Source organism: Phyllostomus discolor, chromosome 5 (assembly GCF_004126475.2).
Source record: "Phyllostomus discolor isolate MPI-MPIP mPhyDis1 chromosome 5, mPhyDis1.pri.v3, whole genome shotgun sequence".
Taxonomy (NCBI): domain Eukaryota; kingdom Metazoa; phylum Chordata; class Mammalia; order Chiroptera; family Phyllostomidae; genus Phyllostomus; species Phyllostomus discolor.
The window spans coordinates 18005143-18032433 of record NC_040907.2 but is presented as its reverse complement, the minus strand read 5'-3'; the positions used below and the strand labels follow the sequence as shown (position 1 = coordinate 18032433).

General features: G+C 42.2%; 2 protein-coding genes across 4 annotated transcripts; one reads left to right on the top strand and one right to left on the bottom strand.

Moving 5' to 3' along the window:
- Positions 1-251: 251 nt before the first annotated feature.
- ATP5IF1 (ATP synthase inhibitory factor subunit 1) lies at positions 252-2284 on the bottom strand. Of its 3 annotated transcripts, none has more exons than XM_028513074.2 (3): positions 2124-2284; positions 1953-2032; positions 252-515 (listed from the first exon to the last, which is right to left on the bottom strand). In XM_028513074.2, the coding sequence occupies exons 1-3, from the start codon at positions 2208-2210 to the stop codon at positions 368-370; spliced, it is 315 nt and encodes a 104-aa protein (XP_028368875.1). In that variant the 5' UTR covers positions 2211-2284; the 3' UTR covers positions 252-367. The 3 variants fall into 3 exon arrangements, with proteins under 3 accessions (XP_028368875.1, XP_035881498.1, XP_028368876.1); XM_036025605.1 differs by having other exon boundaries at positions 1953-2027; positions 2101-2275; XM_028513075.2 differs by having other exon boundaries at positions 1953-2027; positions 2116-2274.
- Positions 2285-4430: 2146 nt separating this feature from the next.
- On the top strand, positions 4431-26846 carry DNAJC8 (DnaJ heat shock protein family (Hsp40) member C8). The gene is made up of 9 exons (XM_028512252.2): positions 4431-4553; positions 6970-7071; positions 16560-16616; positions 19036-19102; positions 19615-19709; positions 21263-21334; positions 23985-24076; positions 24955-25030; positions 26034-26846. The coding sequence occupies exons 1-9, from the start codon at positions 4476-4478 to the stop codon at positions 26154-26156; spliced, it is 762 nt and encodes a 253-aa protein (XP_028368053.1). The 5' UTR covers positions 4431-4475; the 3' UTR covers positions 26157-26846.
- The last annotated feature ends 445 nt before the right edge of the window (positions 26847-27291 follow it).

Genomic DNA, 27291 nt, shown 5'->3' with positions numbered 1-27291 from the left:
GGCTGCTCTTGACCTTGAATTGGGGTTTACCCTTCCAGAATCTGTCTCTGAATCTCTGATTAATATCAGACAAGGAAAGGGGCCGTTCCCTATGTCACACCTGCCTCCTTCCAACCCTCCGTGTGGCATAACATTTATCATATTGTGCTCTGTCTTTAAGCTCCCTAATGCAGGTACCCCGTCTGACTCAGTTTCGCAGTCCAGTACTGTGTACCCCTTCCCCTCTCCAGATGGTAGAAGGAATTACACAGTTCACTGATGACAATTTATTATAATCTGTTGGCAGCACAGATAGATATTAATTACCAGAATTATGTCTTCATAGAAGTGGGCAATATGTAGCCATTCTATAGGGAACTGTGTGCACTTAATCATCATCATGGGCTTTTAGTTTCTTGATGGTGCTCTTGTGCCGCTCAATTTCTTTCTGCAGACGCTCAATCTCCCTTTTATGATGACCGATCTCATCTTCATGGTGTTTCTTCAAGGCTGCCAGTTGTTCTCTAGTCTTTGCTCTACAAGTACACAATGGCTCTGGGTTTAATCCTAATTTGTCACCCCAAAAAGATCTCTAAGCGTAACCTGCAATACCTAAGGCAAAGGAGTCCCAATCTCACGGCATTCTGGCTGGCCATCCTCTTCTACCAGTTCAAGCCCCACTAGTGAAAGAATAATCCATCTTTAGGAGATGACCAAAATGATTTCATTTTTCTGGTGCTAGTGCTTGAAATTTCACCATTCGTGAACTATTCCTTTTAGATTCCTCTTTAGAGCAGAAAACCCCAGAGAGGTGTGACTAAAGTCCCCAATACCTTATTAGAGGACTAACCAAGAGAACAGAATCCCTTTTTGGGGAAATGAAGGGAGAATAGACAAAGGAGTCTAGTTAAAGGACCATTGTCTGCAATCTCACCTAATTCATCTAGGGTTGTTTTTGCCTAGAGAAATTCAAGGCCCATTGTAAAGGCCAAAAAGAAGAGAGGGGGGGGGGGGGGGGGAGATGGGACTATTGCTAGGGCAGTGTTTGGCAGTCCAATTCAGATCCTAATAAGAAACGATTCAAATGTTGGTTTGGAACCTCAGTTTTCCTTAACTATGAAATGTAGGGGCCTATTTAGATGGTCCCAAAGGCTGTCCTTTGTGGTGTTCTGGTGCGGCAGGTGCCATGGTGATAATTCTTAAGAGTAAGCAAGGAAGGGCAGAAGTGAAAAGATAGGCCAAAGCAGAAGCAGAAACGAGATTAGTTCTGTGCTATTCCCCAGTGTGCAGAGAAGCCAGCAAAAGATAACTCAGGGTTGGTAGAAATGTATATAGAAGTCAGGCCCACTCCATGCTCTTAACAGTGAGAGTCTACCCAGCTGGGCGGGGCTGGGCAAAAGTCTCCAGGCTGCGGGGGAGGAAGTTCCAACCAGGAGCACTCAATTACCCTAACCCACTTTCTCTGGCCGAGTCGGAGACCTTTGGAGGTCTAGGAACGGCGGAGAGGGCCTTGAGAGTCAGGGGATCAATTCACTGGGGGCTAGTAAAGCTATAAGGCATGTGGTGGAGAAAACATTCAACAGGGGCCGTGGATGGTGTCCTAGGGTGTCAGGCTCAAAGGGTTTGCAAGCATCGGGCAGTCGGATCCAGATAATGCAAAGAACCTGGGGGTCGTTTTGCAAGACCCGGGAAGAACGCCTTGGGTGGGGGTGGTAAATAATTCTGGAAGAGTTGGGCTGTGGTTTAAGAACCTTGGAGACATGCAGGTGAAAATGGGTTGGCCTGGGTGCCCTGGGACTATTCAGCAGAGCATTAGGGGCAAGGGTGTAATGGGTTCCGGGACCCGGGAGTTCTGTTGGGGGTTGGGGCGCCCCCTGGCACCGGAGTGGGGTGGGCAAGACGGTTAGACGTTTAAGAAGGCCTGGAACGCTCTGAGAGAGCTAGGGCTAGACTCCGGAACCCACGGGCCTCACCGGAAGTATCGTTCCTCTTCAGCCTGCTCTCTTTTACTGAAGGCCCCACCGGCGTCCCTCACCGAGCCCGCACCGCTAGTCTGCGGAGAGACAAGGACATGGGTAAAAGTGTGGAGGGAGATTCAGCATCCCCGCTCTGGGCTGGGGCAGCAGACACTGCCACGGGCATACCTCTTCGGAGCCGAAGCCACGGACTTGCATTGCCCTCACGCCCCACACACCGAGCCGCGCCCGCGCCACCTGCGCCGTGACTGCCATGGTTGACAGTGAAACCCAGTTCCTGTCGCAGACCGTGCGGACTCCCGGTAGGCCCTAACGGCCTTACGGATCAGGCAGCCAATCTTTTCGATGGAGAGCCGGGATGAAGCCATGAGGAGCGAATCGGGAAAGGGAGAAGGAGGGGCTCCTGTAATTCACAGCGAATCCTGACAGGGAGGCGGGCCTATTCTTAGCCAACCCCGAGCAAGGTCTCTGGGGCCAGAGGATTAGAAAATAATAATGGAGGAGGTTGGAGGGGCGGGGCAAGAGGGGTCAGAGTTTATCAGGATGAAACATGGCGTCCTCCTTTACCCCATGATTACAATCCTAAAGTTGTTATTAAACACTCAAAGGAAGCCTTCTCTCTCCTGCACCACTAGAGTCAATAAGATGCTATAAGAATAAAATACAAATGTCAATAAGATGCTGTAGGCCAGGGTTGGGGCAGGGGATATCTATGTTCAGGATACGCGGATTTGGTTGGGTTGTGGGTAGAAACATTGTATACGTACGTGTATATGGTTTCTTATGAGGTATCAGTGTCCTTTTCTTGCACTGCCATTTTACTCTCAAGTCTCAGCTTAAATAACGCCTCAAAGAAACCATCCCTGACCTTAGTCATTCTATCATAGCTCCCTGTTTTGTTCTCTTTCTCTTTGCACTTTCACCTTTTGAAATTATCAGAGCCTTGATCAATCGGGTACTGAATTAATATTTGTAAAGTGAATTAATATGTTATCAAATGGGCACGATAACTGGACTTTTGGCAATGTGGTGCAGTGAAGTGAAGAGCATAAGTAGGAGGCTAGGTAAAGTTTTGCCTTGACCTTCCTTCAGTCATCTAACAAACGTTAACAGGACAATAGTAATTTATAGTCTTTGCTTAGTCAAAGTAGAACTGCTTTTATTAATCATCTTTTAGTTGGAAAAATGCCAGCCCTCGTTTGTATGACTTAGATGGGAAAAAATGCCTGTGGAGCACATTTTCAAATCTTTATTGCAAAAAACTTGGAAAAACACAAAAGCTTGGTAGATATAATAATCACAAGCCCACTACCTAGGGATAATAATTTGTTGGGTGTCTAGATCATCTTTAAGTACCATTCCATTTTCAGAAATTCTATTTCTACTTCTCAGATTCTGCGGTTTTTGGAGGCTCAACATCCAGTGGAGGGTCTTAGTAAGTATGTACAAAAGACCCCTCTACTCACTAAGATTGCTGTAATTAAAAAAATGGAAAGTCGCAAGTGTTGATGAGGGTGTGGAGAAATTGTAACCCTTGTACATTGCTGGTGGAATGTAAAATATTACGGCTGCTGTGGAAAACAGCTTGGCAGTTGCTCAAAAAGTTAAATATAGAATTCCCATATGATTAGCAGGTTCACTTTAGGTATTTGGTATACACTACCCCCGCCCCTACAAATAAAAACTGATAAACAAATACAGTTACCACGTATTCAAAGCAGCACTATTATCACAATAGTCAAAAGATGTAAAAAACCCAAATGCCCGTCAACTAATGAATGAATAAACAAATTGTAGTATATACACACAGGACAACCATAAAAAATAACGACGCAATTATATACGCAGTACTTTAGATCAACCATGAAAACATGTTAGCTGAAAGAAGGCAGACACAAAAAGTCACATATTGTATGGCTGTGAAATGTCCAGAACAGGGACAGGGACACAGAGCGGTTGTCAGGGGTTGGGAAGTAGGGGGAATGGGAAGGGTTTAGATGGTGCCAGATATCCTTTTGGGATGAAGAGACTGTTTTTTAAGTAGACCAAGGTTGTGGTTGCACAACAATGTAAATGTACTAAATGATAATGAGTTATTCATTGTAAAGTGGTTAATTGTATGTCATATGTGTTTCACTTCAATTTAAAACACAACAAAAAACCCAAAACTAGAAGCCTGGCTGTGTGACTCCGTTGGTTGGCGCTGCAACGTCGTTCCAGTGCGCAGAAGGGGTGCAGATTGGACGACCTGCGTAGGTCGCAGGTTCCATCCCTGGTTGGACACATGCGAGAAGCAACCGTCAGATGTTTCTGCCTCTCCGCCCTTTTCCCTCTAAAATCAATGAAAACATGTTCTCCGGTGAGGATTAAAAAAAAAAAAAAAAATCCTTCCAATTTCCGACTGGGATCTCGGCCCTTTAAGGGTCCTAAGGAAGGAGGCGGGGCTAGAGAGGCGGGCCTGAACGAGTCACGTGAGCCAGCGCCTGCGCAGGAGAGTCACGTGGTGGCTGGCCCAGGGAAATGGAGGCTTCAGGCGAGAGCGGGGCTTCTGGCGGCGGAGGCAGCACAGAGGAGGCGTTTATGACCTTCTACAGTGAGGTGAACCACGAGGGATGAATGGTGGCATCGGGGCGACCCCGCCTGGATCTCCTCTCCCGGCGGGCGAAAGCAGTGGTCATCCTGGCCTGGACCGTTGGGCGGCTCCTCCAGCCTGGCCTTCCGGGCGGCGTGGGGGCCAGGGGTGTGTGTGCGCGTCTCTCCCTGACAGCTGCTGGGGACTCCCATGAGCAACCACAAAGGAGCCGGGGACCGAAGTCTGCGGGTAGACGGCGAGTCTGCCCAACGTAGTACCGGGCGCGCGCAGAGCTCCCCAACTCCGCGGAGTCGGGGCTGGTTGGGGGCTGACAGAAGTTGGCCTTCCTGGGGGCGACTTAGCCGCCCTGGCCCCCGTTTTTATTTTAACCGGAACCGCTCTCTACTTAGTCCTAGTTCTCTGTAATGAATTGCGTCTGTGGTTATTTCTCACGTTCGCGAATGCCTGGCTCTGTGCATCAAGCCAGGTAGACATTATCTCCCCTTTACATATGACAAACCTGAGGTTTAGGGAGGTTAAATAATTTGTTCTGGGTCTTAACAGCAGGTAACAGCTTGGTCTTATGTTAGGACAGCAGTCCGTTTGGTCTGAGCCTCGGTTACTATCGTTTTTCCAGCGCTTACTACATATGGTTACTCAGTAAATATTTGTTGAGTACATTAATGACTAAATAAATGAAAGAAAAGTATACCATTTGGAATCAGAGGACCTCATTGGATTCGTGGGTGGTAGTTTACTGTGATTGAAATTCTGGTCTTGATTGGTTAGACCTTGTTTTCATGCCTGTAAAATGAGCTAATATTAAAACGAGTTTTTATGGGGGGTGTCATGGAGTTCATGTATAAGAAAGGGTTTCATAAGCAGAAGCATCTTTGTAAGACTTAAGGCTGAAGGTGGAGCTCTTTAAGTTGGCATGGATTTGAGGAATGCAGTTGCTCCTCATCAGATGTGATCTACTCAGAGTGAAGCACCAGATAATGTTTATCTTTTACCTCTGGTGTCTTTACGGATGTGTGTTACATAGTAGTTTCTCCAAAGTACTTCATTTAAAAATGGAAATGAGCACATCTTTTGTAGTCTGTCCTTTTGAAATCCCACATTCACTTGAAAGTGTTCAGCAATTATAGTGGAACTTGATTCACTTTCCAACTCTTAGTTTAAAAAGAAGGGGGAAAAAAGCAACCCTAGTTTGTTTGACGTGGATGAGAGAAGGCACCTAAGGAGGACCCTTCAATCATCATTCAACCAGTGTTTACTGAGGACCTGACATGTACTAGTATACTATTTATGTGCTGCAGTTATGGCAGTGAGTTGCAGAGAGAAAAATCTGGTCTTCATTTCATAGAGCTTGCCTTCTATAGAGAAAGATTAAACAGGAAACGAGATGTACAACACAGTGTCAGGTAGTGATTTAAGTGCTATGAGGAAAAATAAGCCAGGGAAAGAAGATTGGGTGGGTGGGTGGGATGGTATGTTAAAGAGAGTGAAGAGGGAAGATGCTGAGAAGGAATGGCTTTTTATGTTATTGAAAATCTTTCCAAACTCATTTGGCCAGAGGAATAATGGTGGTAAGTAACCTACCAAACATTTATTCCAGCTGGCATTCCATCTCTGATAGTGGCACCAAGGATATTTTCCTGGGACTACCTAGTGCCTGTTTTCCTTCACGTTGTCTTCAAGACAGGAATTTTTCTAACTCTGTCACAGAGTTAGGTAGGCAGAAGATTTTGCTCCCTCCCACATACTTTTTAAATGCTGCTTTTAATATATATTTCAGCGTAATTGCATTTTTTCTTTTAAGATCTTATTTATTTATGTTTAGAGAGGGGGGAGGGAGAGAGAAAGAGAAGGAGGGAAACATCAATGTTTGGTTGCCTCTCACATGCCCCACACTGGGGACCTGGCCTGCAACCCAGGCATGCATCCTGACTGGGAATCGAACCCATGACCCTTTGGTTTGCAGGCTGGTGCTCAATCCACACCATCCAGGACGTGTTTTTTCTTTAAAGAATTGTAAATTAAGTGTGAAAACACCCGAGTACATCTTCTGCCATTAGAGTGGAAACTCTTTGAAGATGGTGGATGGGACTTTGAATTCTCTCGATGGTTGCTCTGGCATCAAATTGTTGAGATTAAAATTCTTGTTTACAAGTTGGGTAATTGGGAGCAAGTTCGGTAACCTCTCTAAGTCTCAGTTATCTGTGAATTGAGGGTAATAGAATCTACTGAATAGGATTGTTGAGTGGAATAAACATGTACAAAGTTTTCGTGTTATTAAAATTCAGCAAATGGCAGCTGTTGTAATTATTCCTCAAAGTGGTTAGCTAAATAGCTTGTACACGTAGATACACAAATGTTTGCTGAACGTAAGATGACAACTCTATTTTTAACTAAATGAACTTTTTATCCTTTTTATTTTAGGTGAAACAAATAGAGAAGAGAGATTCAGTTCTGACATCCAAAAATCAGATTGAAAGATTGACCCGTCCTGGTTCCTCCTACTTCAATTTGAACCCATTTGAGGTGAGCTGTCTGACGTTGCTGTGGCATCATGATGGGGAGATTTGCATAGTTGCAGGCAGACTTACATTAGAACACACACTTAATTTGTATTGTATTGAATAGTTGGAATTGAACTTAGGTAGTTTTATTGTGAGCAGAACCTGAGAGCCAGCATGTTAGGGAAAATCAGATGATATTTGCCCGATAAATATTCTCCATCGTATTTTAAGTACCCAAGTATATATGGATTTATTTTCAGATGTGAAGGGATAGCTAGCTTTGAGAAATTTAGAATCTTTGTTTACTTGTTAAAATTTTCTGTTTTACCACACACACACACACACACACACACACGGAAAATCCCCAAAACAAAAAAATGATCTCAAGATTTTAGACAAGCCAATATACTTTTTGGGTTTCCTTAGTGTTACAGCTTTAAACTTTTCCTCCTTATAAAAGTAAGTCATATTTCTTTTTAAAATTTGAAACATAAAGCAAGAATGAATAATCAAGTATAATTCTAAGAGAAATTGCTACTCTTAACTGTTTATATTCAAACTTTTAAGTTTTATTAAAAAACATGGAGGGCTCTGTCTGGTGTGGCTCAGTGGAATGAGTGCCAGCCTTCGAACTGAAAGGTTGTTGGTTCAATTCCCAGTCACAGCACATGCTTGGGTTGTGAGCCACGTCTGCAGTTGGGGCTTATGAGAGGCAGCTGATTGGTGTTTCTTTCCTCTCTCTCTAAAAATAAATAAATAAAATCTTTTAAAAAACCTATGAAGGATCATATGTATACTTCATGCTATTTTAATTTTTTTAAAGTTATATTTTATTGATTATGCTATTTCAGTTTTCTTGATTTTTTCCCCCATTGCCCCTTGTTCTACCTACCCAGCACCCCCCATTCCCCTCAGGGAACCCCCCTCCCCCCATTTTTCATGTCTATGGGTCATGCATGTAAGTTCTTTGGCTACTCCATTTCCTATGTTTTACACTCCCATTGCTATTCTGTAACTATCTATTTGTACTTCTTAGTTCCCTTACCCTTCACCCATTCCCTTACCCTTCACCCATTCCCTTACACCCCACTCCTGTCTTGCAACCATCACAGTGCTCTTTATATCCATTAACCTGTCTCTGTTTTTCTTGTTTGCTTAGTTTGTTTTTTAGATTCATGTTGATAGATTGGTATTTTTTGCCATTTTATTGTTCCTAGTTTTGATCTTTATTTTTTAAATAAGTCCCTTTAACATTCATTATAATAATGGTTTGATGATGATGAACTCCTTTAGTTTTTTCTTGTCTGGGAAATTCTTTATCTGCCCTTTTATTCTAAATGATCTTGGCTGTAGTTCCTGCTCTTTTCATGAGTTTGAATATTTCTTGCCAATCCCTTCTTGCCTGCAAAGCTTCTTTTGAAAAATCAGCTGACAGTCTTACGGGAACCCTCCTGTAGTAATAACTAACTTCTTTTCTCTTGTTGAATTTAAGATTCTCTCTTTATCTTTAACCTTTGGCATTTTAACTATAGTGTGTCTTGGAGCAGGCCTCTTTGCATCTATCTTGTTTGGGATTCTCTGTGCTTCCTGTATTTGCATGTCTATTTCCTTCACCAAATTAGGGAAGTTTTCCTTCATTATTTTTTCAAATAGATTTCCAATTTCTTGCTTTTTCTCTATTCCTTCTGGCACCCCTATGATGCAAATGTCGGACCTGTTGAAGTTGTCCCAGAGGCTGCTTATACTATCCTCATTTTTTTGGATTCTGTTTTCTTCTCGTTGTTCTGTTTGGTTGTTTTTTGCTTCCTTATGTTCCAAATCATTGATTTGATTCTTGACTTCATCCACTCTACTGTTGTTTCCCTGAAAATTGTTCTTTATTTCAATTAGTGTATCCTTCACTTCTGACTGGATGTTGTTTATGCTGCTGAGGTCCTCGCTAAGTTCCTTGAGCATCCTTATAACCAGTGTTCTTAACTCTGCATCTGATAGATTACTTATCTCCCTTTGGTTTAGTTCTTTTTCTGGAGTTTTGATCTCCCTTCATTTGGGCCATGTTCCTTTGTCTCCTCGTTTTGGCAGCCTCCCTGTGTTTGTTTCTATGCATGAGATAGAGCTTCTATGACCCCTGTCTTGATAGCATGGCCTAATGTAGTAGGTGTCCTATAGGGTCTGTTGGCACAGCCTTCCCTATAGCCTAAGCTGGGTATTTGAGGTATGCCCTTCATGTGGGCTGAGTACACCTTCCTCTTGTAGTTGAGCCTGTTGCTGTTGGCTTATCAATGGGAGGGATTTACCCAGGCCAGACACCTGCAAGGATTGGCTGTGACCACTGACTATGAAAATCTGCGCTCCATGGAGGATCAGCTATGCAGGGTCAAGGTGGTGGTGCTCCAGTGTGGTCTGTAGCTGTCCACTGGGTGCATTGGCCCTGGGATTCCTCATTGGTGCAGACCAAGGTCAGTCCCCAGCTGTGTTTTGCCAGGGCCATTCTGCCTGAACTATAAAGCTATCTGAGATGGCTGCTACTTGCGGTGGGCTTGGAGATTTCCAGAAGCCAAGCTATGAATCTTGGCTGGCTGCTACTAGTGCTGGGCCTGGGGCTCACCGAAGCAATGTGTTGCTTGTTTATAGGGTTTAGAGCAGGGTGCAAACTCATTTTCACTGGGGGCCACATCAACCTAGTGGTTGCCTTCAAAGGGCCAAAATAATTTTAAGATTTTAGAAGTGTAACTGCTCCTTAACTGTTAAGGAGTTGAAATTACATTCGGCCTTTTGAAGGCAACCTCAAGACTGATGTGGCCCCCAGTGAAAATGAGTTTGACACCCCTGGTTTAGGAAGTTGTGAAGCATAGACCAAGAGCAGCCGTTCACGTGGAAAAGCTGCTTGGGTGGGTCTGTAAGTTGGGCAGGGTCTCTGGGGATCTCCAGGATGGGTCAAACAGAGTTATGTTGATGGAGTCTCAGGAGAACATCGAACCAGCTTGCTGGCTCTGTGGAGGCAGGGTTTAGAAAAGGGACAATGGCCTGTGCTCACTTTGATGCCAGAAACTTCAGTTCCTCCTCATCTGCCACTGGTGCCTTTCAACCTGCTATTCCAGTGCTGGAGCTCAGAGGGAGTGAGTCTAAGTAGGTGAGTTCGTACGTGGGCTCTTTAAGAGGAACTGCTTGGGGCTCCAGCAGTTTCTTACACAAACTCAATCTCCAGTGGTTTTTGCAGCCAGAAGTTTTGGGGACTTACCTTCTTGGCACTGGAACCCTGGACTGGGGGTCCTGGTGTGGGGCTGGACCCCTTACTTGGGAGATATCCCTCCTGAACTTTTATCTACCATGCGTGGATGAGGGATCGGTCCATTCCAGCCTGTGAGCCCCTGCCAGTCCGAATGGATGTAGTTTCTTTAATTCCATAGTGGTCAGACTTCTATTTAAGTAGATTTCTGACAGTTCTGCATGATGGTTGTTTTATATTTTAGCTGTAACTTTGATGTGGTTGTGGGAAGAGGCTAACCATGTCTTCCTATATCGTCATCTTGACTGGAAGACCCTACTTCATGCTATTTTAAATGCATCGTTACATAAACTATATTTATACAACCTTTTAAAGTTCCTATAATTATTATTGAAACGATGCCTTTATTGTAGGGTTTTGAAATTAGCTTCTAATTGTTCACAACTATAAATAATTTTGTTAATTATCTATAAATTATAAATAAATATCGTTAACATCTTATAAAAATAACATGTATTACACTTATTAAAAAGACTTTTAGCCCTGGTTGGTGTAGCTCAGTGGATTGAGTGCGGGCTGCGAACCAAAGCATCACAGGTTCGATTCCCAGTCAGGGCACATGCCTGGGTTGCAGGCCACAGCTCCCAGCAACCGCACATTGATGTTTCTCTCTCTTTCTCCCTCCCTTCCCTCTCTAAAAATAAATAAAATCTTTTTATCGATTGATTTTAGAGAGAGGAGGGGAGAAACATCAATTTGTTGTTCTACTTATTTATGCACTTGTTTGTTGATTCTTATATGTGCCCTGACCAGGGATTGAACTACAACCTTGTTGCATTGGGATGATATTCTAACCAACTGAGCTACCTGACCAGGGCAAACGCCTTTTTGTTAGTGTGGTAAAATATACGTAACATAAAATTAGCCCTGGCTGGTGTAGCTCAGTGGATTGAGTACCAGACTGTGAACCAAAGGGTCACCATTTCAATTCCCAGTTAGGACACATGCTTGGGTTGTGGGCCAGGACCCCAGTAGGGGGCGCTTCAGAGGCAACCACACGTTAATGTTTCTCTCTCTCTTTCCCTCCCTCCCTTCTCCTCTCTACAAATAGATACAATCTTTAAAAAAATATAAAAAAACATTAAATTAACCATTTCAACCAGTTGTAGGTATAGAATGACAGTGGCATTAAGTACATTTACAGTGTTGTACAGCCATCATCACCATCCATTTCTAGATCTTTTTCATCGTTTCAGACAGACACTCCAAACCCATTAAACAATAAATCCTGATTCTTCCTATCCCCAGCCACTGGTGACTGCTGTTTTTCTTTGTGTCCATGAATTTGCCTATTCTAGGTGCCTCATGTAAGTGGAATCAAACAATATTGTCCTATTTTCTTTTTTCTTTTTAATTTTATTTATTTATTTTTAGAGAGGGAAGGAAGGGAGATAGAGAGAGAGAAACATCAATGTGCGGTTGCTGGGGGGTCATGGCCTGCAACCCAGGCATGTACCCTGACTGGGATCGAACCTGCGACACTTTGGTTTGCAGCCTGCGCTCAATCCACTGAGCTATGCCAGCCAGGGCTCCTATTTTCACTTTGCATGATATTTTCAAGTTTTATCCATTGTTTCTGTTTTTTGAAGAGTAATTTTTCAAGAATTTTTTATCTTAACATAATTTCAGATTTGCAGAAAGGTTACAAGTACACTATCAAGACTTTCTTGAACTATTTGAAACTAAGTTACTGATATGTTGCCCTATTGCCCTGAAATACTTTGTGTCCTTCCTGCACATATCATTTTCTACTGAACCACAATATAACCATCAAAATCAGGACATAAAACATCGTATACTGTATAATCCTCAGACCCCATTTAAATTTGTTAATTGTATCAGTAATGACCTTTAGAACAAAAGGATCCAATTCAGAATCTTCTATTATGTTTAGTTGTCATGTCTCTTCAGTCTTCAGTTTGGAACAGCTCCTTAGTCTTTCCTTGACTTCTGTGACCTTAACATTTCTGCGGATTACCAGCTAGTTATTTTGTAGCATATCTCTCAACTTGAGTTTATCTAATGTTTTTTCATGTTAGAATCGTTTTTATGCAATGTTGGCAGCAATAGCACAGAAGTGATGCTGTACTCTTGTCTTTCCCACCTATAAAGTGGTACTTGATCTCAATTTATCCCATTACTGATCACATCAACTTGATCACTTAGAAGAGTTGCCTGTTAGATTTGTTCATGAAGTTACTTTTTCCTTCCTTTGTAATTAATAAGTATTTTATGGAGAGGTACTTTGAGACTAAGTAAATATCCTCTCCTTATCAGAGTTTCGACTTATTTATTTGTCATTATGGACTTGTGGTTTCCTATATTATTCAGTGGGTCATATTTGCAATAGGTATCATTTACTCTGATGCTCAAATTGTCCCAAATCTGCCCAGTAGGTTACCTTTCAAGTGAACTCCTGTCTTCTTTATATGTCTTCGTCATTCTTTGATTACTAGGCACTCTTGTACTTTTCCTGACCCAGCCTGGAATTAACCACTTCATGGGGGAGTCCTGGTTCCTTTTAGTGAAGAAGCGTATTTAAAGTCAAGATTTGAGTGTTTGGTGTACTCATTACCAATGGGATGTCACTCTTCCCAGATTTTGGGAGGGAGGGAGGAAGAGAGGGAGGAAATGTATGTATATGTACATACGCATTTACAGCCAATTTTAATTCAACACCACAGGGTTTATTCTAGTTTTTTTCCCTTTTCTAGTTAGACCTCTTTAATATATATGTATTTACTTGATTGACCCTCCTGTATACAGCTGATCTCCTGTTGCCATTCTTTTTCCCCTGTGAATGCTCTCACCCTGCTTTACTCTGACAGTGACACCAGCCTGCTTCACTGCGAAGTCCCTTCTCTCCACAACTGAGCTTAAAACCCCCATGCCCGGTCACCTTTCCCTGTGGTATGGCTCTGGTTCCTTGTGCCCACCCTTCACCCCCTGGGAGCTCTTTTCATTCCTCTTGGGCTATAGCATCCTCCCCACCAAACAGGTACCCTTTCTACCCTCTTCATCTTACTTGGGCTTTGATTTACTTGGGCCTGAGTCCACACTCCTGCATGGAGGCCCTCTTCACTTTGCTCAGCTTCCACCTCTCTTTGCCAACTATACTTTACATAAATTCTCTCTACATCTTGCTGGAGCTCCAGCATCTTGCATTGGGCTGCCCTTTTACATCGGGTGCCCTCCTGCATGGTCACCCCCCTTACCATGGACAAGCCAAGTTCCGCACTCCATGCTAGACTACTCCTTTGTGGAGATGGCCTTGCTTGGACTCCTTTACCTGGTGCCGGGCTACCTTTCCTTGTGGGCACTCTCCTTACCCTGCTTGGTCTCCAACACCCTGTGTTGGGCTCTACATCAATGAGGATGCCTTCTTCTGTCCTCTTGGTCTCTCACACCCTGCACTGGGCCACCCTCCCATGTTGACAGTCTAACCCTGCTTGGGTTCTGACACCCTGTGCCAGGCTGCCTGTGTAACACCCTATGCTAGGATGCCCTCATCAGCCTACTTTGGCATTGCGGTGCCCTTCTGTGCTCTTCTCATTCCGTTTGGGCTCTAACACCGTGTGACTGGCTGCCACTCCCTGTGTGGTCACTGTCTTCTTTATTCCAGATGGGCTTTGACCTTCTGCTCTGGGCCATTTTGACTCCCCGACTATAGTAGATGTCCACTCTGCCTGGCGCTGTGTATTTGGAATGCATTGCTCAGAAAGGGAAGGGAAGGACCAAACGCTTAAAGAGTACTTTTGATACGATTTTGGTAGGGCAGCCATAGGGGGAGATAATTTTTTTGAGATGTAATAAAGAAGTTGATGGTATGTTCTTTCTATTAAGTCACACTTTTCTTTTTTTTTTGTTGTTGTCATACTTTTAAATTGAGCATAGTACCATGAAAAGGGATCAAGCAATCATGTAAATTAGCTATTTTTTTTTGAAATATAATTAGTGTTTCTGTGGAGCTCTGATTGATGAGAAGTGACATACCATTGGGACCACTATGAAAACTAGAATTTTAATGCCCTATTTGTTAATGTGGTTCTGGAAGTGGAACTCGCTACCCCATAGCTCCTGTCTGACTATAGGAAGTATATTCGGACGCGTAAAGATCTGGGGAGGTTGGCAAATTCAGGAAGGCTTGAGATTGTTTGAGTGTATGGGACTCCATTAGAGCTTTTGTCTTTTTCTATTTCTTTTTTTTTTTTTAAGATTTTATTTATTTTTAGAGAGGGAAGGGAGGGAGAAAGAGAGAGAGAAACATCAATGTGGGGTTGCTGGGGGTCATGGCCTGCAACCCAGGCATGTACCCTGACTGGGAATCGAACCTGCGACACTTTGGTTCGCAGCCCGTGCTCAATCCACTGAGCTACGCCAGCCAGGGCTGTCTTTTTCTATTTCATACAAGTGTGCTGGCCACTCTATAGGATGGACAAAGTAAAAGTTGCTTTTTTTTTTTTTTCCTAGTAAGGAGAAGTAATGCAGTATATAGCTGTCATCTTGGCCATCAGTTGAAATGTGAATAGTCATCTTATATACTACTTTACTGAGCAGCAGATAGAAAAGGGAGAAATTAGTCTGGGAATTGGAGGGGTTTTATTACAGGAATCCTTTTCCAGGGAGCACTTTTTTCCCTCCTGCCATCTCAACAGCCATTTATTTAGACACATTTCTAACCTTTAGCCATTATGTAGTCATCTTTCTCATGAATAATTCTACAGTTATTCTTAGGTGAAGGGCCCTCCCCTAATTCCTTCCGTAAGCTTTGATGAACTTGTGCCCCTGTTCAGTCCTGCCCTCCTCATGATCCTTTTTTTGTTTGTTTTTATGTAAGTTTAAGGCCCCAGCAGGCAGTATACCATAGACTTTATTTTTTGTTTAACTTGTTCAGCACCTTGGAATACAAGGTTTATTTATTTATTTATTCATTCATTTATTTATTTATAATGTATTTTTAGAGCAAGGGGGAGGGAGGGAGAAAGAGAGGGAGAGAAACATCAATGTGCGGTTGCCTCTCATGTGCCCCCTTACTGGGGACCTAGCCTGCAACCCAGGCATGTGCCCTGACTGGGAATCCAGCCTGTGACTTTTCACTTTGTGGGATGATGTTCAACCCACTGAGCAACACCAGTCAGGGCCATTGTCATTTCTTATCGGTGCTTCTTAAACTTTTAATAAGATTCAGATCACCAGGGGATCTGCTGAAATGTTGATTTCTGATGCAGACCTACTGAAGTAGGGCCTGTTCTTCCGAATATCTAATAAACTCTTCTTATTCTCTGCCCTTTCAGGGCCTTAAATACCAAGTAAATATAATACATGATGCTGTGTTGCATCCATGGACTACAGTATGAAATCATCTGCTTTAATTGTATATCTGGTAACATATTATTCCTAAAAAAAAGCACTCACCATATGGTAATTAAAAAATGTTTCCTTGCCTGTTTATCTTTGCATTTCTAGTGTATAGCAGTGTATTCAGCAGGTAGTAGCCACTATATGAAATGTTTGAATGAATGTATGTATTTGTGGTGATGAGATTAGAATCCTTGATGAGAAATGTCAATACAAGGATACCTAGGCTTGGAGAAGAATGAATAAATTTATTTTTTAAGACAATATTGCTCAAAAAAGTACAGATGTTTCTGCCATTTGGAGTCAGACTTTCCTGGGGGGTGGGCGGCCCAGGCATTCTGAGGTCTCAGGTTTCTACAAATGACTGTAACGTTCACTTTGGGTTGAGAACCATCCAGCCATATAAATGGTAGATCTAAAGTGGAGCCAAGTGGGCATTTCCTAACTGAGGTAGAAATCAGGTAGCCTGCCTCATTTTTTTCCCTGATGAGCTCTATGCCTTCTCCACATTTGCAAAAGTAAGTAGGGGGTAGGGGTAGGCACCGTCTGTGATGAATGAAGGAGAAGTGCAGCATTTTCTCACAGTTTGGAAATATGTCTCTGGATATAGGGTAAATTATTTTTTTGATAGAGTGAAAGTAACTACTATGTTAATTGCAAATCTGAAACAGTATAGCTATTATTCTATTTTTGATTTGCTCATTTGTATTTCTTGAGCATTTTTAGAACTGTGTGCCTGCCACAGTTCTAGAAAGCTGAGTTCTATTCTAGATAATTGATTATCATATGTATAATTATTGGGCATCTCTTAAATGTATGAATTCTTTGAATTTCTTTTACAGTTTTGATTTTGATTCTTTCAGGTTCTTCAGATAGATCCTGAAGTGACAGATGAAGAAATAAAAAAGAGGTTTCGGCAGGTATGGTACTATTTCCCTGTAATGGATGGAGTTTGAACATTTTGAAAATGTAAGCATGTGATGATTTTCTTATTTGCATTGTGATTTTGGGGCCAGCATAGGCAAAACGTATATTTTTTGGTGTGCTGCAGAATTTTAGTAATTAGTTTATGTGTCATGAGATGAAAAGGTTGAAAATTGATGTACTGTGTACTGAAAAGAGCCTGACCACTGCCAAGTATTATTCTCAGCTCCTGCATGACATACTTGTTAACATCCAGTGTTATGCTTGCTTCTGGAGCACAGTGACAGCCCCCACATCGCTGACTCATAATCATCTTGTGATCTACTCTTAAGCCAAGATGTGTTTTATCTTTGCCTACTCAATCATTTCCCATTATATAACTTTACAGTTTCTTTCTTCCTTAGAGTCTGCACTTATGTGTATTCAGCTTTTTGCGTTTTTCTTTTTTCTAAAAGTTCAAGTTTCCTTATTTCTGCATTAGTCTTTCCTAATTTTATAAGCAAGCATTCAAATCTATAGTCAACAACTTTTATGTAGCTATAACAAAGAACTCAATAAGAGTTCTTAGTTAGTCATTTCTTCTTTTTTTAAATATTTTATTGATTTATTTTTAGAGGGAGGGTGAAGGAGAGGGAGGGAAACATTGATGTGTGAGAGATATATTGATAACTTGCTTTTCACACATCCCCAGCTGGGGACCTGGCCTGCAACCCAGGAGTACACCCTGACTGAGAACTGAACCAGCAACTCGTTGGTTTGCAGCCTGGCACCTAATCCACTGAACCATGCCAGCCAGGGCTTATTTAGTCATTTCTAATAGTTAATATGACCTGGAGCTATGACTTGAGTTTCAGTCTTGGCTGTACCTCTTACAAGCAGTTTGAACTTGGGAACATTACTTTCGACCTTCCTGTGCCTGTTACCTTAATTGTGAAATGCATATAATAATGGTGTCTACCCCTTGGGCTTATGAGGATTTAAATGAGGAAATGCATATGAAGCACTTAGAATAGGTCTTGGCATATGGTATGTCCTCTATATGCTAACGGTTGTCAGTGTGTATTAGTATTCTAAGTTCTTTACTTGCATTATTTCATTTCATCCTTAAAACAACACAGTGGATGAAAGTTGAAGCAGAGATAGGTTAAGTGAGTTTTTCAAGGTCTCACGGCTAATAGGTGATTGACATTGGCATTAGATCCCAGGATTCTGTCTCCAGTGACGTGGGATTTAGCATTAGATCTCACTTGCCATCGTCTTTCGACACAGTCCCTGTGTTCCAACTCATTGGTTTCTGCCTGTCAATGACAGCAGGTCAGTGGTTCTTAATTGTGGCTATCTAAAAGGATCTCCTCTGAAGATTTTTGTTTTTATTTTGACATAAACTTAAAAATTATATGTGCTTTTAAAAAGAAAGCATAGAGCAGTCAATACCCATATACTCACCATCTATTTGGAACAGTTTGCTTCATTAACCATATGTTTTTGGCTGAATTGTTGATAAGTACTGTATTTTTCAGACCATAAGATGCACCTAAGTTTTAGAGGAAAATAGGGAAAAAAATTGGAAGCAAAAAATGTGGTAAAATATTTAATAACATAAATAACATAATATTTCACCAATGTAAATGTAAACAGAACTCAACAGCAGCATTAACAACCATTGTTCCTCCCAAATTTGGGAGGGGAGAGAAAGAAAGGAAAGAGGGAAAAAAAATTAAATTTAAAAAAAAAAAAAGAAAAGAAAAGGTGTGTCTTATAGTCCGAAAAATATGGTACATTGCAGGTGCCATGATACTTTACCCCTGGGTACTTCAGGATGGGTCCCCCCAAATAAAAAAGGACATTTGTTTGCCTAACTACTTGTTACAACTAACAAAATTAACTCATTCCTAAGTATTGTCTGATACCCAGTCTAGTAGAGGTTTAATAAGTACAGACTCCAGGGACTGATTCAGAAGTTCTGAGGGTGGAAAACAGACATCTGTATTTTTTAACAGCTTCACAGGATTAGAGTACAGCCAGAACTGAGAAACACACTTTATGTTGGGAAAGAGAAGATGTCTCATACCTGTTATATCCTCTTTAGTGTCCAGGATAAGGAGCCTCACAGGGACTTGGTAGCTTTCATCATCGCTGTCTCCCCAAAGTGATCCTAACACCCTCATAATGCTGGCCCTGTTCTCAGCATTGTGATTATAACCCTAAGTGTTTCCCAGTTGTGCATTTCACTTTTGGTGCTTGAATTTTGTTAAAGACCAGTGTTTCTGGGTCTTTTATATGATAATTATAATTTTTAAAAAATGCTTCTGGCAAACAGTCTTTTGCCATAGTACCTTGGAGCTTTTGGTTTAAGGAGTGCAGGCAAAGCATCAGTGTTCCTTTTTGACAAACTGCACCTTTCTCTTATTCCAGCTGTCCATCCTGGTGCATCCTGACAAAAATCAAGATGATGCTGACAGAGCACAAAAGGCTTTTGAAGGTATTTGTAAATTTACCTGCTTCTGAATCATATATTGTCATGGTTAGGGACAAACTGATCCTTATCCTGAATCAAGAAAAGAATGTAATAGTTTTGTCTTCTGGTCGTGAAGAAGCTGGTTTTCAGTAGAAAGTTGTTGTTCCAAAGCAAAATGTTGTTTAAGAAGTAGACCTTAAGTTTACTTTGTTAAAATTTCTATGTGCCAACAAGACTGTTATTGCATAGGATCCTTTTTTTTCTGTGAACATAAAAAGTAATTGGTAGTGTTTTATCACTGAGTTAAACCTAGATGTGGAGTATTTCGCCTTGAGTGTATATTTAATTTTTTTTCCAGGCTCTCAAGGAAAGTCATTGCTTTAGTTATATGTTTTTTAATTAGTTTAACAACAGTAAATAATTTAAGAAAGTAGGGAATGCTTTTAGATGGCACAAGTCCATTTACACTGCCTGAGTATAGTTCAGACTTGCAGAGGGTGTTTGCAGAAACAGTTAACTTCAATGTTTTGCATTAGCTGTGGACAAAGCTTACAAGTTGCTACTGGATCAGGAACAAAAGAAGAGGGCCCTGGATGTAATTCAGGCAGGAAAAGAATACGTGGAACACACTGTAAGTATTTATAGTGCTGCTGTGTTTACAGGAAGTATTAGCAAGTCTTGGGCACCTTGTAGGAGGGTTAATGTTAACATAGCAACGCCTACTGGCGTAATTGTGACTGCTTATGTGGTGTCCGCCACTTTGCTTGGTGGTCAGGAATTGTGTGTGCCTAAAGCTGTATTCCACCCCCTAGAGCTCAGGATGAGGAATGGCTAGGACACTGCTCCAACCTCTTTCCTTTACTTGGTCTTAGCCAAAAGGCTCAGCAGCGATCCAGCCTCTTTCTTTATCAGTCCTGTGTTGTGGAGAGAGGGCTTTTCTAGTCCTCTCTTTACATGTCACATTACTCCATTTTGAGAGTGGGAAAGTATGGGGACACTTGACCCTTGATTTTTATGCTTGTCCATGTGAGTGGGTTGGAACATGAGCTTGAGATAGGCTGGCAAGGGGATGTGAATAAATTTTTTGTTAAAAAATAGAAGGAGTTACATGTCTGTATTAACAACAAGGAAGGGCTCAATTAAAATAAATTTAGTTGGAGCTGGTGTTTTTTTTGCATTACCAAAATCTCCTGAGTGGTGGGAAATGTTAAGGTGGCTTGCTTTGGGTAGGAAAGGTCTTTGCTCTAATTTGTCCTTGCTGGGGCAAGAATCTTGAGGCCATTTATAAGGTATATGTCAGTTGGGAGTGAATATGCATGTTATCTTTTCTTTGAAGAGCTTTGGAATTGAAAACAGAACTTTATAACCAATAATAATGATGACTGTAAATTTAGGCAAGGAGAATGAGTTAGAGGAGATGGACGACCATAATTATGTCCTGCTGGTCATGTGTTGGAAACGGCATATGTAGGCCTAATTCTGGTAAAAATCAGAAAAGCGCCTGACAGTTGGTGCTTGAGTCGTTGTGAACACCCTTCACCTGTTTTGCTTGCGAGGGAGCGTCCTCAATCTTTCTGACCACAAGGTGGCAGTGCGGCCTTTCTGAGCTTCGTACAACACTGAATGATTGTGTAATGGAGTAATGTCATTCTTGCGTGAATGAGTATATTTAATTATTTTGGATCACAATGGCTGTCTAGGTGGTAAAAACACCAATTGACACGATGTGAAAATGATTGGTTTAAGGGGGTTAACAGTGAAAATCATTAAGAATGCAGTTGTAGAAATGCCAGAAAAACAATACTTACCATTCTGTAGCTTCTTCTAAAACCTGACAAATACATAGATTTTTACTATACACACATAACTACAGACTGTGAAAGATAAACGGGTAATGTGTTGACTTTATCAAAGGCTCTTTCAGTTGGGCCTAGGATTTAATGAGTCGGGGACAGCTCCCTTGCTGGTCCCCTTTCATCCCTCCAGGAGATTGGATTTTAGGTTAGATTAGAGAAAGAACCTCTGGTTCCTAGTTTTCCTTGCTGTTTTGGATGGGAGGGGGAAGGCTCATCTTTTTCCAGTGCATTGTTATACGTATAGAAAAGTATGCACATCACCTGTGCAAGCTTAATGGATATCCTCAAAGTGTGAGTGCTCATTTTTGATGAAAATATTTTTTTTTAGGTGAAAGAGCGAAAAAAGCAATTAAAGAAGGAAGGAAAACCAACGAATGTGGAGGAGGATGATCCAGAACTGGTGAGTTAAAGATGGGAAAAGCCACCTTGTCTCGTGTACTTGGGCTCACCGATTGGTGGGCTAGCGAGAGGGGAGCCTAAAGAACGCTGTGTACGTGCTATAAACATTTAATTTTAACTTAAAATACCAAGTGTACGTTTGTTCACCCTTTTAAAAAATTCACCTCTTTTTTTTTGACATAGGGCTGTGGCCTTTTTCTTTGAGTGTGTATTAGCCCTCTGGAGTTTGTAGTTGAATTTATTTTATGAAACATACACACAAAGCATTATCCATAGTTTCTAGTACTTTTTTAGTTTCTTTTGGAGTACATGAAAAACTTAGGTACTTGTGAAACAAACCAAGAGCAAAATCCTAGATATTTATGATTTTTTTCTAGTCTTTTCCAGGTGTCTCACCTGTACCTCATTCAACAGCAGTTATTTTTAGGGACTTATGTTTCCTGAATTTTTCTAAAGCATTATACTTACTTTTTAAAAGAAACAGCAAACATTTTTATAACCATATTCATTACTTTCTATGATATTTAAATCACACAAGCATATTTTAATGGTAACTGGCATAGACAGCTTTGGGAGCAATCACAAACGACTCTTAAATAGCTGTCTACTAGCTGTGAGTTCTCCTTGTGCACTAGGTAATAATTTACAGAGATGTGGAGAACATTGGGTAATCCAGGATGTCATTTAGTAGAGATTGGTTAAGAGACAGATTATCCTTAAATATTTATGTCTTTTTGCCTCTAGCCCAGGGGTGTCAAACTCATTGTCACCAGGGGCCACATCAGCCTCATGGTTGCCTTTAAAGGGCCGGATATAATTTTAGGGCTCTATAGATGTAACTACTCCTTAACTGTTAAGTGAGAGCTTGGTGCTGCCTCCAGGTAGAACCCAGGTGCTGGGCCAGATAAAACAACATGGAGGGCTGGATTTGGCCCATAGGCATTGTGTTTGCCACCTATGCTCTAGCCTGAAAATTTAAAGTCATCTTAATCTTGCCTCAATTTAGGTCAGCATGTAACTTATCTATATACCTGTTTTGTTTTTAAAGATTTATGGAGGAGATGCTGTCTTGCTAGGGACAATTTTCCTTGCAACTCCTCTTGCAGCAGTGATTTTGCTAACAGTGACTCGTCCATCTGCTGTATGGTAACATTGCTTGCGAACTGCTAGTCCGTATTTTCCACCAGCCGCCTGTTTTGGGTTTACTCTGTTCCACTATTTTAGTTCTTTTTCTCTTCAGTCGTATTCTCTCTTTCCTGTAGTTATCCTCTCTAGTCTTTTCTGAAGACCCTCTTATAAATACTTCTTGGTTCTTCTAAGTAGTTAAGAACCCTAATTGTTTTTAGTTGCCTTTTTCTTTTTTGACTATAAAGGAACACAATGATAGAAAATGCTAATGATAGGAAATTTGGAAAAAGCAAAAAATACAAAATGTTGATAATCACCAGTAACTTCATCCAGGAGAGTTTAGAGCTTTTAAAGATATTAAAGTACTCATTACAGCCTCTCACTCCCTTAGGGACTGGAGTCCGTCCACATCGTTCTCATTGTGGACAGGTAACAGCATTAAAAGAAATGAGAGATCTTGGGGCTTCTTTACTTCTCCCCCCATATATTACTGTCTGCTTCAGTGTCTCTGATTTTAGAATATAGGACCTATGAAATCTGAATGATGGATTATGGATTATTATTCTATATTTCTTTGTATATTTAAAATACTTTGTATATGGAGGAAAGTTTTAAAGATAAAGACCTATTTCCTATCTAATGTGTTAACTGTTTATGTCAGTGTATTAGTTAGAATATAAGTTCAGCTGCATACAGCTGAGACCCAAAATAGTGGTGATTGGAACAACATAGCCATTTGTTTTCTCACCTGTATAAGATCGTCTTTGGGAAGATGGCCGTTGGTAGGGCAGCCCTGGGATACGTGTTGTCCAAGGACTCTCTCTTGTGACTCTGCCAACAGTGATGCTGCTCCCATCCTCAGAGTTCAGAATAGAGAAAATGGGCCAGAGGGATAAGCCTGCTCCTTTTAAAAACATCCGGGAAGTTGCTACATCACTTTTCTTCGTATCCCATGGGCTAAAGCTTAAGGCACGGGACCACACCTAGTGACTGTACAAGGAAACCTAGGAAACCTTAAGGCGTGGGACTTTAAATGGAGGGAGAATAGACAGTGAGGTGGGGGAGGTGGCAACTAGTAGCCCTGCCTGTCGGTAGGCAGGTCTGACAGCTGGTCTGCTTGGTAGCAGCTTCGTATCTCTGGTACGCACTTCATGTCTAACACAGAGTCGTCATAAAATATCTGTTAAAAGAAAAAAATGAAAGTTATTTTTAGAAGGTCTTTGGAGGAGAAGGCCCTCCAAAATCTCAAATGGTTGTGATGAGTAGGTAGACTTTTTTCCTTATTGTTGATTTTTACTAGAGCAAGTTTTCCGTGTATTATCTGAATGGCGAGAGTGGGGGAAGTATCTCCCAGGCAGACGTGTTATATATCTCCCGAGAGTGCATCAGTGAGTGGTTCTCTTTGAGGATTCTTTTTCTTTGCTGAGTTCTAATCAGCTTTTGTCTTGGGCTCCATCTGAAAGTACTCAATTCAAGTAGCTGGTGAAATACTTAACTTTGTTTTGTTTTGTTCTTTCTTGCAGTTCAAACAAGCAGTGTACAAGCAGACCATGAAACTCTTTGCTGAGCTGGAAATTAAAAGGAAGGAGAGAGAAGCCAAAGAGATGCATGAAAGGTATATATCAGTATGTTCATTTCAACCGTATCTAAATACCTAGATTAACCAGCATTGCTCTTTGGGGATTTTCCTCATGAAGGAATAATGTAGTATGTCATTTAAGAGATTGTCTAAAATAGTTTATTGAAACAGTCAAAGTTTTGAATCACCGGGTTAAGAAATTCTGGCTTTGGGAAATACTAAATAGATGTGTCCTTAGGGAGTTTATAATCAAGAGTGCTGGGTCTTTTTTTCCTGATTTCCCGGAGTGAAATAGGCAGTTATGGGGGCCATTGTTATTGAGGACAGAGCCTTTTGTGTGACTAGTGGCTGCAGGTTTGGTGAGTACTACTGTGTGGTCACTTACACGATGTTTATTGTCCTTATGGTTTCCCTGGCTCATCAGAAACCTTGAGGTTAATTAGTTTATGTATTTTGTGGCGTTGGTTGGTGTTTAGCAATGACTAGGCTGTGCTAGTTGAGGTTGTATGCAATGTCCTTATTGAGGGATGGGGCTCTGTGCAGAGACCCTCTTGAGTAAGAACCTCTGCTACTGTAATGGTCACTGTGCTGAAGTAAGGTAGCCTGGGTTCTCGAGATAGTTCTATCAGCGGCTGAGCCCAGAACCTCTGATTAGGGTTGGCTGAGCTTTGATGATCTTGTCTTGTCTGTCTGCGCAAGGGGAATTCACCTCATGCCCCACAGCCTCATCCGCATGTTTTAGAATGAGACATTCACGGAACTGCTGGGAGCCCCTTCCAGACAGCCAGTTTTGTGGAGCCCTAGGGAACTGAATTGCTGGGTATGCTTGCTTCTGTGGGGAGCTGCCTTAATTTGTGCGGTTAACACCGTCTCTAAACTATCATGTAAATACTGTGGTCTGGTTTCCCTCCTAGGAAGCGACAAAGGGAAGAAGAGATTGAAGCGCAAGAAAAAGCCAAACGGGAAAGGGAGTGGCAGAAAAACTTTGAGGTAAATTTCCAAGATGACCACGAATTCTTATTCAGAGTAACAGAACTTCCCAGTGTAGAAACTGGTTCCTGGAGCATTCCAGGACTGCCTGGGGCCGATGGGGAAATGGGACACTTTGTAAAGTGAGTCTTCTTCTGCCTCGGCCATCTATAAGCTGTGTAGCCTCCGCAAGGGCAGTGAGTGTCCCTGAATGGTGGTTGAGAGATTGTGGTAGGCACAAGCTGCCCAGGGGGCTCAAGAAAAATGGCCTGCACCTTTAATTTAGGGGGCAGACGTGGAATTTGTAGAGAGACTTGCGGCTTTTGCACCTGACTTCTCTTTGACAGCCTAGTTACATCCTTCAGGTGCTCGGCTAGTAGTGTGTGACACTGAGCAACATTTGGTCTTCTGTAACATTTGGCTGTCAGGGAAGGGACTGACTTTGTGTCTGTGCCACTGCATGTATGAATAAGGAGAAAATGACTAGGTCCCTTGTTAAAGAGGAGGAGATCCCAGAGGACTTCCCAGCACAACTGGGGTTGGCTTGGAGCCTCCATCAAGGTTTTGGTGGGGAGTAGGAAAGGCGCAGTGGAAAGAGTGGCTGGGTTATTGGCTACCCATATGGCTTTGAGAACATGCTTTAATCTCTCTGAGCCTTGGTGTTGTCGTTTGTGAAATGGCGGTGGCACCACACACACCATAGTCAGCTCGTTGAGGATTAGAAATAGCGTATACTAAATGTCTAGCCCAGAGGTCCCCAACAAATGGTGGCCTCATTGTTGAGGTGAGTATTACTCATTTTGTTCTCCTCCAACCTGCGACTGGCTTATCCCGCCTTCTAGAGGTGCTATGACACTTTCCTGGGTCCAGGGAAGTGGGAGGAAAGCTCTGCTCTGCTGTACTCTTGGGCGGTGCCCGACGGCCGAGCTGGGTTACTGGGGGAGCGGGGACGGGATGGCAGAGCAGCTTCAGGCCCTTCCTCTTATTAACTACTTTCCTTCCCTCAAACCTCTTTTGTGTTTAGGAAAGTCGAGATGGTCGTGTGGACAGCTGGCGAAACTTCCAAGCAAATACAAAAGGAAAGAAAGAGAAGAAAAACCGGACCTTCCTGAGACCACCAAAAGTAAAAATGGAGCAGCGTGAGTGACCACCCGGGTCACAGCCACAGACCCTTCCCCAGCTGTCTCCCCTCCTGCTCTGAAGGACTCATTCTTTCCTCCCATTTCCACCCCACATAGAATAGTATTTGCTTTTTAGTCCATTTTGTTTTCAATACAATTTAATATCAATCAGAATAATTCTTTTGTACATTGAAATAAGGGGCTCGGTTTAAAAAGAAACCTCCCTCTCCCCAGGTCAACCAAGACTGGAAGGTGCCACCCCTGGTGCTGCCTTCTCTCCCCCGCCTGTAACTTAATGTTTTGTACTTCACTGAATTGTCATGGTTAGAGACTCCGTGTGTAGTGTGTGGAAATCATCCAATTAAACATATTGCTTAAAATGGTGTTGCTGTGACTTCAGAGACAAGCCTGAGCCACCTTGGGAAGCCCCTTTGCTTCACTGTTTTGCTCCTGGATCTGGCATCCTTCCGAGCCCCAGACCAGACGGGGAAGGCGGTGGGCGCACAGCGGCGGCTCGCTGCCCGACGCCCCGCGGTGTTCGGCATGTGCCCTCCCGTCTGCCCGGCCAGTCGTGTGGCATGAGGCTCCGAGCCGCCCGCACCCGTTCACTTTCCAAAGAGCTGGCTGTCCTCCGCCCAGCACCACTGTGTCCTCGCCTGTCTGTGTCCGTTAGTGGTAATACTCTGTATGTAATAAATTTTTATACCCTAACCATGGATGTAGTCTTCTTCAGGTATTATTCCGAGAGGTGGGTCCCTTGTCTGGCTTGGTCCAGCCCTGAAGTCCTTTGGAGTTACCACTTATTTGCTAAACCTCTTTTTTTTTTTTTTTAATCTACAAAATGGGAACATAGGTTACTGTGGCAGATTTTAGGGAGGAGTAGCCATGGCATATGTGAGGAAACTCCACAGTGCTCAATGGGTGTTGCCAGTGTTTTTTGTGTTCGATGAAGATGCTGATTATTTTGAGAGTTAAATGAAATAATGTGTGAAAGCACACAGCTTATTGTATATACTGAGGTGAGGGACATATGGTGAGAAATAGATGACACCTAAAATGAGAGGATATGAGAAATGGGGTGACTTGAAATTAGAGTTTTTATAATGTTTTGTAGGTGGGTAAAAAGGCATAATCATAAGGGACAGTGTCTTGTAGTATCAA

Excerpts from the sequence above, each read along its gene's own strand:
- ATP5IF1 (XM_036025605.1), bottom strand. The coding sequence starts at position 2,210 with ATGGCAGTCACGGCGCAGGTGGCGCGGGCGCGGCTCGGTGTGTGGGGC. Across the intron at positions 2,028-2,100 it reads TGCCCGTGGCAGTGTCTGCT|CGGTGCGGGCTCGGTGAGGG; the intron begins GCCCCAGCCCAG and ends TCCGCAGACTAG. Across the intron at positions 516-1,952 it reads GAAGAGGAACGATACTTCCG|AGCAAAGACTAGAGAACAAC; the intron begins GTGAGGCCCGTG and ends GTGTACTTGTAG.
- DNAJC8 (XM_028512252.2), top strand. The coding sequence starts at position 4,476 with ATGGAGGCTTCAGGCGAGAGCGGGGCTTCTGGCGGCGGAGGCAGCACA. Across the intron at positions 19,103-19,614 it reads AGCACAAAAGGCTTTTGAAG|CTGTGGACAAAGCTTACAAG; the intron begins GTATTTGTAAAT and ends GTTTTGCATTAG. Across the intron at positions 24,077-24,954 it reads GCCAAAGAGATGCATGAAAG|GAAGCGACAAAGGGAAGAAG; the intron begins GTATATATCAGT and ends TTTCCCTCCTAG.